The sequence below is a fragment of the Hypomesus transpacificus genome, chromosome 1 (genome assembly GCF_021917145.1).
Source record: "Hypomesus transpacificus isolate Combined female chromosome 1, fHypTra1, whole genome shotgun sequence".
NCBI lineage: Eukaryota > Metazoa > Chordata > Actinopteri > Osmeriformes > Osmeridae > Hypomesus > Hypomesus transpacificus.
This window is the reverse complement of record NC_061060.1, coordinates 12,170,974-12,185,304: the sequence shown is the minus strand read 5'-3', so window position 1 is coordinate 12,185,304 and position 14,331 is coordinate 12,170,974. Positions and strand designations below refer to the sequence as shown.

Genomic DNA, 14,331 nt, shown 5'->3' with positions numbered 1-14,331 from the left:
TTTTAGGCATTCAGTTGATTTTGACAAATGAACATTTATGTGTGAGTATATTGAGTCTGGTTGAGTGTTTGGGGGGGTAAACAGGGGGTAAACAGGAAGGGCAGTGTGAGTCAGAGGACCATGTGTTTAATGCATTTAACTTGTCCTATCGGGTTGCAACAATGGACACACACACACACCCACTCTTGACAACCCGCCAACTCTGTTGAAACGATTTGGTCATCCAGCTGATCACATTCCTTAGCTGTAACCCAGGGTGAAGACACAGCTGTAGAGAGCGATTCCCACCGATCCCAACATTTCACAAAAACACATCAGCTCGTTTTATGTTTGCCTGTACAGACCCGTTCCTGTACAGGACAGGATGGGATGTTGGTGAAATAACGAGGGCTGTCGTATCATATAAGGAAAGGTATTTCTTGTTTGACATGAATGGACACATTGAGGTATGAAGGAGAGAGGAATGCCTGGTGCACAGACATGTGAGGACAGGCAGCAGAATCTACCGCAAGTTCAGAATCATCTCAAGTTTGTGAGTTGGTGTGGCCATTCAAGAGAGGGAGAGGGTGTAATGTGGGTATGCAACAGTCAGCCCACTCTGTCACTAGACGTTTTCATCTGCCTCCCCCCACTCACCACCACCACTACCAACTATAATTATTCCAGGTAGGTGTATTGACATGACACTTATATTCAGGTATGCACAGGGTTAATGTTAGCTTCAGGTAAGGTTAAAGTTACTGCTTGTTTTTAGGTTTAGGATTATGGTATATGGTCCAGGTCTAGCATCAGCAGTAAAGTTATGCCAGGTGCATCTCTGGTTGCGGGTGGAGAACCGTAGTTTCTGACGGGGCACAGTAGGGGGGGGGGGGGGGGGTGGGGCGGGGCGTCATCCTGCAGGAGGAGGAATTGAGAATGTGAGGCTCCAGGACACTGGTGGGGCTGAGAACTACAGAATCAAGTCCACAGGATACTACAATTCCTCTACGGATGTTCTGCTGTACACGCCACTTGAGCTCGGTAGGACTGTGACAACGCGCTGCAATATTAGTCCACATTAATGGCAATTCATAATTGTTTTCTGGATTTGAGTGTGGTCGTCTACATAGACTAAATCAATGTGTGATATCGGAGAGAAAAAACCCGTCAGATTATCTAACGATGTGTAATCTAACAACAATGACACCGATATGCGCACTTTCCAGTCGACGTTATTCTGTGGTTGTGTGTACAAAGTGTTTTTTCGCTTTTTTTTTTATTAGCTGTCCTCTTAGAAAACGCTTTTAATTTTAAATAAGCAATGTCTAAAAACGTGTGTTTGCACAAATGTACCTAATTGATACAATGAAGTTAGCCCGTTTCGTCTCCCGTGTTCTGTCCTAATATTTCTGCTGTCTGGGAATTTACAAGGTTGTGTTCTGAACTGAACCGCCTTGGGCTTCCTGGGGGGAACTGAGATATACCGGAGACTCACAATCACAAGCTCTACTGTGATTTAGTAGAGGCGTTTTGTGTATTAGCTGCAGCTGCGGGACGGGTTGTGCTGAGGGTCGATGACGTAGGCCTACTGTTCAGTACGGTCTGATGTGGACCATGCGGTCCCCTAACCAATCCATCACCGAGTGCGGAACTGCCTGACTTGTAACATCAGTCATGTGATAAAGACCCGCTACATTAATTTCCATCATATGATCAGTGCCGATTCTTCACAGCCAACAGCCTGAGGCTACCAGAATCATTTACCACGTTGTGCTGTATAATTATGCTGCTGATGGGTGTGGTCGGCGGAGGTTTCGCAGGACGGAGCTTGCTCTTAGTACATTTTTTTTGGTCAAAATGCATAGATGCTGCTGTTCTCTGAGATGAGAGGAGATAGCTGGCCGGCGGTTAAATGTCTGCTTTCCACACTCTGCAGGGCTGTTGCATCTAAAGAAAAGAGATGGCAAACAAGATATCTGGAGAAGATATGGAGGAGTTGAAGGAGGCTTTCCGGAAAGTAGGTGAGTGTGTGTGGTGAGAGGCTTGAGTTTAGTTCACATTCCCTACCTGTGTTTTTCACTTACAAAGTATGTCCTATCCTAGAGATGACTAAACGGTTGAGTAAGTTTGGGCAATACACTTCTAGGTTCTGTTTTGACAAGTCCTCCTTGTTTTTAACTTTTTAATTAACTCTCTCTCTCTCTCTCTCTCTCTCTCTCTCTCTCTGTCTTTGTCTGTCTCATCCACCCTTCCTCTCTTGTATCCTCCCACAGATATTGACAATAATGGCTTCATCTGTGACTCTGAGCTCACCGAGCTCTTTAAAGAAGCCAATTTACCGTTGCCAGGTTACAAAGTCCGAGAGATCATCCAGAAACTTGACCGCAACAAAGACAACCAGATCAACTTTGATGAGTTCATTTCTGTGAGAGGCTTCAACCACACAAACCCAACACAACCCTGAACAGCATCCAAAATAGACTGCACTCTTTATAACCAAATCCTAACTTTACACATTGTACACACTTATGTTACCGAATCTCCAGCCTGACCACGTTGTACTGAGCCCTTCTTAAAAGAATCTGACCACACCCTGACCTGACCACACTCTGACCCGAGTAAGTGTGTATTGTTTGCAGATCTTCCATGAGCTTAAGGGGGATAACGTTGCGAAGACCTTCCGTAAGGCCATCAACAGGAAAGAAGGCATCCTGGCCATCGGAGGCACCAGCGAGCTGTCCAGTGTGGGGACGCAGCACTCTTTCTCAGGTGTGTGTGCTTGTACAGTATTTGTCTGTGTCTGTGTCACCAAGGAAGGACCTGTGATTGAGCTCGGGGGTTTACATCATGGATGCAAACGAGATTCAAAACTTCCTCCCTGCCTGACCTCCAGTCTCTCTCTCCCTCTCTCTTTCTCTGAAATAATGAAAATTATGGGAAAAACTGTTAAGTCTTAAGTCAGCAGTGGTGAGGAGTGAGCTGAACAGGTGATGCTAGTATGTGTTCAGTGTAGGCTACTTAGCAGGGTGCTACACCATATCCACTACGGATAACATTCCACATTGTTACATCGGCATCTTGCTGCCTTGGCTACACTTCCTGTCCTGCAGGAAGTGGCATGACTCAAATTCCTTTCTGAACACGTACAACACACAGGCTGCAGAATGCGATGTGGGGCATTTTGGGGGCACTTACTCGATGGAATTGGTTATTAAAACAAATAATTAATTCAACATACATAAAAAAATGGGGGGGGGGGGGTATTTGTTTACCTGTGATGAGTATTTGTGTGTGCAAATAAGTGTGCTGTATGAGACCAACCCTTGTCTCAAGGGGCACATACGTGTGTTAGAGGAGGCATCATCTTCACACCCCTCAGCTGCAGTCTTGGGTGTGTGTGTGTGTGTGTGTTGCTGTAGGACGGTGTACAGCATGTTTGTCTCTGTGTTAGATGTTGATGTGTTGTCTGGTGTCATGTATTCCAGAGGAGGAGCGCTATGCGTTTGCTAACTGGATCAGCTCGGCTCTGGAGAAGGACCCTGACTGCAAACATGTGCTGCCCATCAACCCCAGCACCGATGCCCTGTTCACAGCTGTGGGCGATGGCATCGTGCTGTGGTGAGGCTCACATCTCCTCATGCTATATCTACCTCCTCTAACTTGTTACCTTTTTTCCCCCTTCATTCATCTCCTTCTCCTCTTCCCCCCGTCTCCTCCTCCTTCGGGTCTCTCATCTGCACGCCGTTTCTACCCTCTTTCACTGGTCTGTCGTCCTCACACGGTTCACCCCTCTTTGACTTGTCTCCCCTCTGAAGTCGATCTTTCCTCTTTTCTTTCCTCTGGTCCCTAGTCTCTGACTCTGCTCCCCCCACCCCCCACCCCCCCCCCCACCCCCGTTGTGTTTTCCTGCAGTAAAATGATCAACCTGTCCGTCCCAGACACCATCGACGAGAGAACCATTAACAAGAAGAAACTGACCCCCTTCACCATCCAGGTGCGTTGGTTAGCTAAGCTGCACCGCATGGGTTCGTTGGCCACGCGGGCTAGTCAATGGACGAGTTGGCTACTGGTTTGGTGGAAGTGAGCCGTGACGCTGGCCTTCCTCTCTGCAGGAGAATCTGAACCTGGCTCTGAACTCTGCATCGGCCATCGGGTGTCATGTGGTGAACATTGGAGCGCTGGACCTGAAGGAGGGCAAACCTCACCTGGTTCTGGGTCTGCTCTGGCAGATCATCAAGATAGGCCTGTTTGCCGACATAGAGCTCAGCAAGAACGAAGGTAGATACAGTAGAAGCATGTTCACAGACACACACACACTCATTCACTTTCTCTCTCTCTCAGAAAAAGAAGGTGTGACATAGTGTGTGTGTGTAGCTCTAGCAGCGTTGCTGAGGGAGGGAGAGAGTCTGGCAGACTTGATGAAACTGTCTCCAGAGGAGCTGCTGCTGCGCTGGGCCAACTTCCACCTGCAGAACGCCGGCCTCAACCCCATCAACAACTTCAGCTCTGACATCAAGGTCTGTCTGCCTAGCTGGCTGCGGGCCTGTCTGTCTGTCTGTCGTGTCTACTAGCCTGTCTCTGTATGTCTGTTTGCCTAGCTGGCTGTGTGCCTGTCTGTCTGTCTGTCTGTCTACTTGCTTCTCTGTGTTTGTCTGTCTGTCTAGCTAGCTGTCTGTATGTCTATCTACTTGCTTGTCTCTGTCTGTCTGAATGTCAATCAACCTAGCTGGCTGTGTGCCAGTCAGTCTGTCTGTCTATCGCTGTCTGTTTATTGACTGTCTTCATCCATAGCTCTATGTTTGTCTGTCTGTGTATGTTGTTGATGGTCTGTCTACCATTGCTCTCTTTTTCTCTCCCTCTCTCTGTCTCTTTCTCTCTTTGTCTTTGTCTGTCTTACGTCATGCTTCAGTTAGGAGACTTCTCAAACTCAATCAAGGTACCGCTTCACACTGACTAGGAGCTCTGTCTTCTGATTGCATGTTTTTCCCCCCCCCTAAGTGATCCAGTTGTTTGTGTTTGTTCACCAGTGTTTTGTCATTTATGTCTAGTTTGGATTAAATTACTTGAGTGCTTATCCCTCTTCCCCGAATGGCTGTGTAGCTCTATTGTTCCTTAAAGAGTAATTGTGTATGTGTGCGTGTGTGTGTGTGTTATCCAGGACTCCAGATCCTACTTCCACCTGCTCAACCAGATCGCTCCTGATGGGAGCAAGGAGGACAAAGCCGCCATCAGCATCAGCCTGGCAGGCCTCAGCGTGAGTAGCTGACCTCACCGTCCCTTTAAGACCCGTCTCCCTCCCCTTTAAATGACTGGGCCTCCGGCTGATGGAGAAGAATCCGGAGCTGGCTAGAATGATGGGGGATGCCAGGCTGCACAGATGTCCGTAAGACTGTGTGTGGGGATCTAGCATCCCGTGTAGAATTACATCCAGACTGCATTAGACACAGCAGGGCACTGAATGGCCACGGTGCTTCGTGATCCTCTCAAACTAATTCATGTCTTTTAAATGACCTTCTCCTAAAGGAACTCATTCTACTTGATGAAGTAATGGGATAATGGTGACAATGAAGTCAGTGACTTGGAGGTTAATGGGGCAGGCGACCGTGATGACAGAGAGGTGGATAATGGTGATGGCCATGATGATAACGAGGGTGTGTCTAACAGGAGAAGGACGATCTGAAGAGAGCCGAGAGCATGCTGCAGCAAGCTGATAGGCTGGGCTGCCGCCAGTTTGTCACCCCTGCCGACGTCGTCAGCGGCAACCCCAAACTCAACCTGGCCTTCGTGGCCAACCTGTTTAACAAGCACCCCTCTCTCACCAAGCCCGAAAACCAGGATCTGGACTGGGGCCGGTTGGAGGGTGGGTACGCGCACACACACACACACACACTGCCTTTCCATATACAGTAATCTGTACACCCACTATACCCACGTTCTCTCTTTGTCTTTCAAATATGTACTCTCTCTTTACACACTCACACACACACACTCACTCACTCAGCTAACCCTAACCCTATGAGATCATGTACAAATAAGACTCTTCTTATTGAAGGTTAAATGCATGACTGAACACATTGTCCATTATTGTCAAACAAAAACACTCACGCACACTCTATTTCAATCCAATGTTTACACTGTAAACACACACACACTGACTCATACACACTCATTAGATTCATATCAGACACAAACCGGATTGAGTATTTGACAACAATGAATTACTCAAGCATTTGGTAATGGAGTGGAAATACTCAGACCTCTCAGTCACCAAGAAGGTTTTAGTGAACAACCTTTCTGAATGACTTGTCAGTGCAGGTTTATGTAGAGCCTTGGGCTTTGTCTCCACTTGTTGGCCACCAGCGGTACTACATTTCTACCCTCCTCTCCTCATGTGTTTCTCACCAACCCTTAGGTGAGACGAGGGAGGAAAGAACTTTCCGGAATTGGATGAATTCTCTGGGAGTCAGCCCTCATGTCAACCACATCTACGGGTAACTTGTCTGTCATGACTTAGCTAGTTTAGCCTAACAATAACCCTGTCTGCTAGTACTCTAGCATCTACACTTAACAATATTACAGAAGTATCATCTTTATATATATATTTACATACATTCTATATGGTAATACATATGTATACTTTAAGCTGGATGAAAGTGTTTTTATTATTCACTTGCATATGCGTATATAAGTATTTATACGTGTGTTATATATTCAAAGGTGAAACTGTGTGTGTCTGTGTTCCAGAGATCTCCTGGATGCTCTAGTGATCCTGCAGCTCTATGAGAGGATCAAGGTTCATGTGGACTGGAACAACAAAGTGAACCGACCTCCATACCCTAAGTTAGGAGCCAACATGAAGAAGGTACACACACATACTACACCACAGAAAGTAGCACAAATATTTTTTCCCTGGGGGGATTATTTAATTTCTTGCTACTTTACTTACATGTAAAGACATACACAAGTTAGTCTAATTGTAATGACTGGAAATGATTACAGACTTGTGATTTGGGCCAACCGTGTCAAAGTCTCACCCTATTGGTGTGATCACAAGTATGCTGATTTCTTGCGTTGTGTTTGTGTGTTCAGTTGGAGAACTGTAACTACGCCGTTGAGCTGGGAAAGAAGGAGGCCAAGTTCTCTCTGGTGGGCATCGGGGGGCAGGACCTGAACGAAGGGAACCCCACCCTCACCCTGGCACTTGTGTGGCAACTCATGAGGAGGTAGGAGGGGAGGGTAGAGGGAGGGAAAGAGAGAGAGGCTGACCTGAAGCCTACTCAGAATATCACACCTAAAAGCCGCGGACCCATCCCCAGAATATCACACCTGACTAACCACTCACATGTCCTCGGAATATCAGACCTGACCAATCGCTGAACTATCCTCAGAATATCAGACCTGACCAATCTCTGACCTATCCTCAGAATATCAGACCTGACCACTCGCTGACCTATTTTCAGGTATACTCTCAATGTGCTAGAAGACCTTGGAGACGGAGAGGCAGCAGGAGATGAGCTGATCATAAAATGGGTCAACAAGACTCTGACAGAAGCCGGAAAGACATCTAAGATCTCTGGCTTCAAGGTGAGTCACACCACAGGTGGACAGCTTTGGTTAGGCGAGTGTGTGTGTGTGCATGCAAGTGTGTGTGTGCACTTAAGACCCCAGGCTCTCTCCTCCATAGTTCTTAATGGGCCATATAGTCCAGAGTGGCTATTGGAGAAGACATATAGATAACCTGAAGATGATTTACAATATTAGGAGTAGAAACAAACAGCTTGAGGAGATCTGAGAAGACACCACCGTTCTCAAGGCACTGGTACTTTTGAGGATCAGAATAAAACTAACATCTCAGAGGACGTGGGGGAGGAGAGAGACAAAGACGCTTATCTGAAACTGCTTTGTGTGTGTGTGATTATAGGACAAAGAGATCAGCAGTAGTCTTCCTGTGCTGGACCTGATTGACTCCATCCAGCCACACCGTATTAACTATGACCTGGTGAAGAAAGGAAGTCTCTCTGATGACGATAAACTGGACAATGCCAAGTGAGTTTCTCTGCCTTAGCCAGGGGGTCTCATACTGTTTCAGCCAAGCCCCCCTTTGAAAAGAACATATTTTTTGCCTCACATCCTCTTTCTATAGCAAAGTACGGAATCTCCTTCCCATACACTCGTCCCACACTAGAACCACTTACCCATTTCTAACTGACCCCAACCCCAATGCCCAATACTGTCTTTATAGAGTAGATAAGCTAGTAGTTAGTCTACAAAACAATGCGAAAGCTATGCTAAACTAATGCTAACCAACCCTAAAGCCAAGTTAGTTCTTTTTTTTTATCTAGTGGGGAGGTTGAGTTTAGGTTCCTTTATTGTGAAGTGGATCCTAATTCTGACCTCGGACAACAGGTACGCGGTTTCCATGGCAAGAAAGATCGGGGCCCGTGTGTATGCGCTGCCGGAAGACCTGGTGGAGGTGAACCAGAAGATGGTGATGACTGTTTTCGCCTGCCTCATGGGCAGGGGCATGAAGAGGGCATAAACAAACACACACACACACTGACACACACAGGCACACACACACACAACACTTCACACACACACACACATTGTTCTCTTTCTCAGCAGCATCCCTGTGCCTCAACTCTGAATATTGTTCAACCGCCTTCCTTTCTGGATGTCACTTGACTGCCTGGTGAAACCATTCCAGCAGCCAATCACGTTGCAGCATTGATTTAGTCAATGTTGGGAGGTGACAGCGAAGGTTAGTCCAATCTCAGGCTGGACCCCAACCTGCGTGCTGCGGTCGCCAGTCAGTCACATGACCCAGAAGTCAATAACAGCCACTGAAAAGCTCAGTTAGCTACTAACAACTCAGTTAGCAAATAACTATTCAGCATTTATGAATAATGATGTATCTGCCAATGAACGTGGAGTCAAGCCATCGTCATCATGATTGGTAATCTTTGCTTTTGTTCACTGGTGATTAGAGAGCTGGCTTGTGCTTCTGTTCACCTCACTGTGATTAACGTTGAGAGGGAGAGTGGGCAGAGAAGGAGGATGAGGGAGGGAGCAAGTGGAAGGGTGGAGGGAGAGAGAACGTGGAAAGGGCGCTGAACTTACGATGTTGCCTTGCTGCAGATTCAACCCAAGAACCTCCATCCGGCTGACATTCCATCATCTCAGTTGAAACATACTTTTTTTTATCATCTCAGTCGGAAAATATTAAACACGTCCCGAACACTGTTGAATATTGGGTCAAATTCATCCTCAATCAAAAAAACACTAAGCGTGATATGCAAATAGTTTTGTTTATTCCTTTATGCGAGTTTCCTTATAGTGGATGAGTGAAACTTTAAATATTGTGTGTGAGGGTGTGATGAGGATCTATATATGTTGTTACTGGGAGAGACACTGGACCAGTCCACTCTCAGACCACATAGCGTCAGACCAAGTGCAGACATGTGGACTCGCTCTATGTGGCAAAATGCTGGACCTGTCGCACGTATAATGATGTCAGTGGCAAACTGCTTAAGAGAAATAAAACTGTGCCTAGTATTGAGTCACCTTGTTTCTGTTAAGTATATCATGTGTGTGTGCATGCCTGTGGGTGATGTGGATGTAGGTCCCCTAGACAGGAGATCAAATGTAGTGTCCCAACTCATGAATCAACACAGACAAACACTTTTATACGATTTCACGCACACAGTCCACCCACATCACCCACTTCACCAACACTGCCAGCCCACTTCAAACGAGCTTCCTGAATAACAATGAGCCCACTTGTACAAAGGATCGGCTCGCGCGCACACGCACACTCACACTCGCACACATCCAGATGGGGATGAGAAAGGCAGAGGGGCTGGAGTTGAGCTTTGCAGATTGAGGGGTGAGATGTTGCCACACATGAATTGTGCGAGCGTGTGTGTGTGTGTGTGTAGGGGCGGGGGGTGCATGTCATCATTTTCTTCTTTCATCTTTCCACCTTTATTCCTCTCGACGCTCATCCCTCGTTTTCCTACAGACATCCTGTTGTCCTAGACAGACCCACAGGCAGATAGACTGACAGGCAGAAAGACAGGAACGTGGACTCACAGGTAGATAAGACAGGCAGAAGGGCAAACAGGCAGGCAGACAGACAAGAACGGTGGACAGACACGCAACAAACATTCAACAAGCAGAAACAGAAAGCAGCCAAGTTTCTCAACGAAAGGTCATCGTCGATCAGGTTGGTGCCAAAAATCTCTTGAACTATACACGCAAACGGTAACTTTCAGCAGCACTGGTATCGGGAAATGGAAATGCTTTCCCTCTTCTCTCGCTCTCTGTCTCCTCTCTTTAGCAAAATAAATGTTGCCATGCCTACCATACAGGTAGTTGCTGCACTGGGTTGTCCTTGATGATTGACTGTGATTTAATTGACACAATGTAACAACACACACTGTCAGATGAACATTTTTTCTCTGAATCCACAAAGTTAAAACACACTGCACCACCACTTAATTTATGTGTATGTGTGTTGCATGTTATAATGTGTGTGTGTGTGTGTGTAGAATGACAGGGCAAGCGTTGGGAGAGAGTACAGATTTGACATCTCACAGATTATCTGTGAAAACTTGGATTGAGGAAGAAGGAGAGAGAGCTGACAGTATCAGAAGCCGGTAAGAAATGTAAACACACACAAGCACTGAGCTTATCAAACTGCTCACAACTAATATATGTTTGTTTGTTTGTTTGTGTATGGATAGAGGACAATCGATGTGTGATGACACGTCCTCAGAATTACAGAGGATGGCAACAATTGATCGCAGGGGCCTCAACTCCCAGAATTCATACAGGGGTAGAGGAGCCTTGTCCAGGTGAGGAAGATAAATGTCCTCTTCTCTCTTTCCTCTGCCTTTCTCTGGCTTCATTCCTCAGGTCTTCTCTCTCACTCTCCGTCTTCCCTTCAAGCCCTTTCTTTGCTCAATCAGTCGATATTGACTCCTTTCCCCAGATTGGTCAGTATGGTATTGACTCCTTTCCCCAGATTGGTCAGTATGGTATTGACTCCTCTCCCCAGAATGGTCAGTATGGTATTGACTCCTCTCCCCAGAATGGTCAGTATGGTATTGACTCCTCTCCGCAGATTGGTCAGTATGGTATTGACTCCTCTCCCCAGATTGGTCGGTATGGTATTGACTCCTCTCCCCAGATTGGTCAGTGAGGTGTTGAGTCCTTCCTTCCCCAGATTGGTCAGCATGGTGGTGACTCTGAGAGAGTGGGCCCACAAGAGCCTCTTGGAGGAGGAGGAGCGTCCAGATTCCTTCCTGGAACGCTTCAGAGGGCCTGAGCTGCAGGCCCCGCCCAGTCGCATCAGCCACACCCACCCCGACGCCTCTGACGCTGACCACGCCAGGCCCACGTATGGTTACCACACGCACACCTGGAGATAAGCACAACACACATACAGTATATGAGCACAAAACACACAACCATCAAGAGACATATACACAACATACAATATACTGTATATATATACATAGATGTACTCTACATTGACATAGGTATAGTTAGCTAGTAAAGATGTTGATTTTTAATATTGATTCTGTGTGTCTGGGTGTGTGTGGGCGTGTGCTTGTGTAGTCGGAAGTCAGACGTCTTGGTCCTCGCTCCAGCTGATGACGTTTATTACCACTGGCTGATCATTATCGCCACTGCTGTACTCTACAACTGGTGCCTCCTGGTGGCCAGGTAAGGTATTGCAGCTCTCAGCCTCCAACCTGGCAACCCAAAACACATCAGTGACACAAGCTGTCAGTGCATACTGTACCTTTGTAAACGTGTGTGTGTAGGGCCTGTTTTGATGAGTTGCAGATTCGAGGCGCGGTGGTGTGGCTGGTTCTGGATTACCTGTGCGACAGCCTTTACATCCTGGACATGGTAGTCAGACTGAGAACAGGTAACACAGCACCTAATATAATAAACCTTGTTATATTTGAGCTATCATAGAAGTTATCTAATTTAAACTGAATACTTGTTGTTCTGTTATGCCAGGTTGCTTTGCATTGTCTTGTCCTAATAATTTCAGTGCCCAGTCTGACCTTGCGTCGTTCTGTGCATCAGACAAAAAAAGAGTTGAACTTGAACCTAATCAAACCCTAATCCGACCACAACCTAACCTGGTTACATCTTATCGTAAATGTACGTGTGTCTCAGGCTACCTGGAGCAAGGGCTGCTGGTGAAGGAACTGACCAAGCTGAGAGACAGCTACCTGCGCACGCTCCAGTTCAAGCTAGACGTGGTGTCCATCCTTCCCACCGACCTCCTCTACCTCACCCTGGGCATCCACACCCCCCTGCTCCGCTTCAACCGCCTGCTCCGCTTCAACCGCATGTTCGAGTTCTTCGACCGCACCGAGACGCGCACTAACTACCCCAACGCCTTCCGTATCTGCAACCTGGTCCTGTACATCCTGGTTATCATCCACTGGAACGCCTGCATCTACTATAGCTTCTCCAAGGCCCTGGGCCTGGGCTCCGACTCCTGGGTCTACCCCAACTCGTCCGAGCCAGGCTTTGGCACCTTGACTCGGGGGTACGTCTACTGCCTCTACTGGTCCACCCTCACCCTGACCACCATCGGAGAGACCCCGCCCCCGGTCAGAGACGAGGAGTTCCTGTTTGTGGTCTTCGACTTCCTGGTCGGGGTTTTGATCTTCGCCTCCATCGTGGGGAACGTGGGCGCCATGATCTCCAACATGAACGCCACGCGCACCGAGTTTCAGAGTCGCATGGATGCCATCAAGCACTATATGCAGTTTCGCCACGTCAGCAAAGACCTGGAGGCTCGCGTCATTCGCTGGTTCGACTACCTCTGGACCAATCAGAAAGCTGTGGACGAACAGGAAGTGCTAAAGAGCCTCCCTAATAAGCTGAAAGCAGAGATAGCCATAAATGTCCATCTAGAGACATTGAAAAAGGTATGTAATACAAACCCAAGTGTATACATTTCACATCAGTCTCTTGCGCTTGTATGTTGCCATTGTGTCTGTCTCCCTTTATGTGATGTTGCGTATCACACCCCTCTCTACTCCCCCTGATTCTGACCCTAACCCCCCGATCCTTCCCCACTACCCCTTCACCCCCAGGTCCGTATCTTCCAGGACTGCGAGGCAGGCCTACTGGTTGAGCTGGTGCTGAAACTGCGCCCCCAGGTGTTCAGTCCGGGCGACTACATCTGCCGCAAGGGCGACATCGGCAAGGAGATGTACATCATCAAAGATGGCCGCTTGGCGGTGGTCGGCGAGGACGGCGCCACCCAGCTGGCCGTCCTGACGGCGGGAAGCTGCTTCGGAGAGATCAGCATCCTCAACATCCGCGGCAGCAAGATGGGCAACCGACGCACGGCCAACATCCGCAGTCTGGGATACTCAGACCTCTTCTGCCTGTCCAAGCGCGACCTGATGGAGGCGCTCACCGAGTTTCCTCACGCTCGGCTGCAGCTGGAGCAGAGGGGGCGGGACATCCTGCAGAAGGAGGGGCTCCTGGAGGAAGGGGGTGTGTCTGGCCTGGGGGCGGAGGAGCTGGAGCAGAAGGTGGACAGGCTGGAGGCGTGTCTGGACCGCCTGCAGACCCGCCTGGCCCGACTGCAGAGCGAGTACGCGGCGACGCAGCTCCGACTCAAACAGCGAATCACGGGGCTGGAACGCAGCGTAAATATGGCGGCCACCGGAAGTGGTTTCCTGTCTGACGTGGATGGAAGCGAGAGCGTCTGGGGAGACGGAATACGCAGCGAGATCAACATCCAGCTATGAGAAGCTGTTGCCATGTACTTTCGATAAGATCTTCATGAAATCCTTTTCTTAGTACTGTACGCTAACAATAATTATTATATTGCTACTATATGTTGTTGCCCATGTCGATATTTATAATGCTATAATGGGAACTCTTTATTTGTGTTGATAAGATTTGTCTAGATGGGCTTACTTTTATGAACACCGTAGGCCAAAATGACCTGGGCACGATAAGACTTGGCAACCAAAAAAGGTTTTGTCATGTATTACAATGTTTAACTAGTATTGGCAGCTAGCTACATTTGGTTGTTTATCTGTTAATGCAGTGGATGTTTGATTTCCTGTATGATTATGTAATATATCATATAAGTAATAAAGTACAGTCTACTGTTATTGTTCCGTTTCTTAGTTTCTATTGCCACATATTGCACACAGTAGCCATAGGTTGGGGTCCTGTCTACCAGATCACTGTGTTGCTCCTCAGTAATGCTTCCAACCTTACCTGCACATCTACTGTCTTGGACCTCAGTCCTGAGTCAACTAAACCTCCTAAAAACATTGCTTTGCCAGTTAAGCTGGC

The 14,331-nt window shown here is 47.6% G+C and overlaps 2 protein-coding genes across 4 annotated transcripts; both read left to right on the top strand.

Moving 5' to 3' along the window:
- The first annotated feature begins 432 nt into the window (after positions 1-432).
- Positions 433-9,534, top strand: LOC124485201 (plastin-3-like). Of its 2 annotated transcripts, none has more exons than XM_047046768.1 (16): positions 433-666; positions 1,916-2,000; positions 2,253-2,404; positions 2,619-2,748; positions 3,465-3,597; positions 3,892-3,973; positions 4,092-4,257; positions 4,354-4,496; positions 5,138-5,233; positions 5,644-5,839; positions 6,392-6,470; positions 6,724-6,841; positions 7,069-7,202; positions 7,440-7,563; positions 7,901-8,025; positions 8,386-9,534. In XM_047046768.1, the coding sequence occupies exons 2-16, from the start codon at positions 1,940-1,942 to the stop codon at positions 8,516-8,518; spliced, it is 1,872 nt and encodes a 623-aa protein (XP_046902724.1). In that variant the 5' UTR covers positions 433-666; positions 1,916-1,939; the 3' UTR covers positions 8,519-9,534. The 2 variants fall into 2 exon arrangements, with proteins under 2 accessions (XP_046902724.1, XP_046902639.1); XM_047046683.1 differs by lacking the exon at positions 433-666 and adding an exon at positions 898-1,020.
- A 56-nt stretch (positions 9,535-9,590) lies between these two features.
- Positions 9,591-14,068, top strand: LOC124485097 (cyclic nucleotide-gated cation channel-like). 2 transcript variants are annotated; one of them, XM_047046550.1, is made up of 8 exons: positions 9,591-10,204; positions 10,530-10,637; positions 10,725-10,835; positions 11,207-11,380; positions 11,602-11,709; positions 11,811-11,917; positions 12,175-12,938; positions 13,107-14,068. In XM_047046550.1, exons 2-8 carry the CDS (start codon positions 10,531-10,533, stop codon positions 13,770-13,772), a joined length of 2,037 nt encoding a protein of 678 aa, XP_046902506.1. In that variant the 5' UTR covers positions 9,591-10,204; position 10,530; the 3' UTR covers positions 13,773-14,068. The 2 variants fall into 2 exon arrangements, with proteins under 2 accessions (XP_046902506.1, XP_046902421.1); XM_047046465.1 differs by having other exon boundaries at positions 11,006-11,380.
- The last annotated feature ends 263 nt before the right edge of the window (positions 14,069-14,331 follow it).

What these genes read in the sequence shown, in the direction of transcription:
- LOC124485201 (XM_047046768.1), top strand. Translation starts at nt 1,940, where the DNA reads ATGGCAAACAAGATATCTGGAGAAGATATGGAGGAGTTGAAGGAGGCT. An exon ending in CATGTCAACCACATCTACGG is followed by an intron (nt 6,471 to 6,723) that starts GTAACTTGTCTG and finishes TCTGTGTTCCAG; the next exon opens with AGATCTCCTGGATGCTCTAG. An exon ending in GTGTGGCAACTCATGAGGAG is followed by an intron (nt 7,203 to 7,439) that starts GTAGGAGGGGAG and finishes ACCTATTTTCAG; the next exon opens with GTATACTCTCAATGTGCTAG.
- LOC124485097 (XM_047046465.1), top strand. Translation starts at nt 10,531, where the DNA reads ATGACAGGGCAAGCGTTGGGAGAGAGTACAGATTTGACATCTCACAGA. An exon ending in GGTAGAGGAGCCTTGTCCAG is followed by an intron (nt 10,836 to 11,005) that starts GTGAGGAAGATA and finishes TCCTTTCCCCAG; the next exon opens with ATTGGTCAGTATGGTATTGA. An exon ending in TGGTGCCTCCTGGTGGCCAG is followed by an intron (nt 11,710 to 11,810) that starts GTAAGGTATTGC and finishes GTGTGTGTGTAG; the next exon opens with GGCCTGTTTTGATGAGTTGC.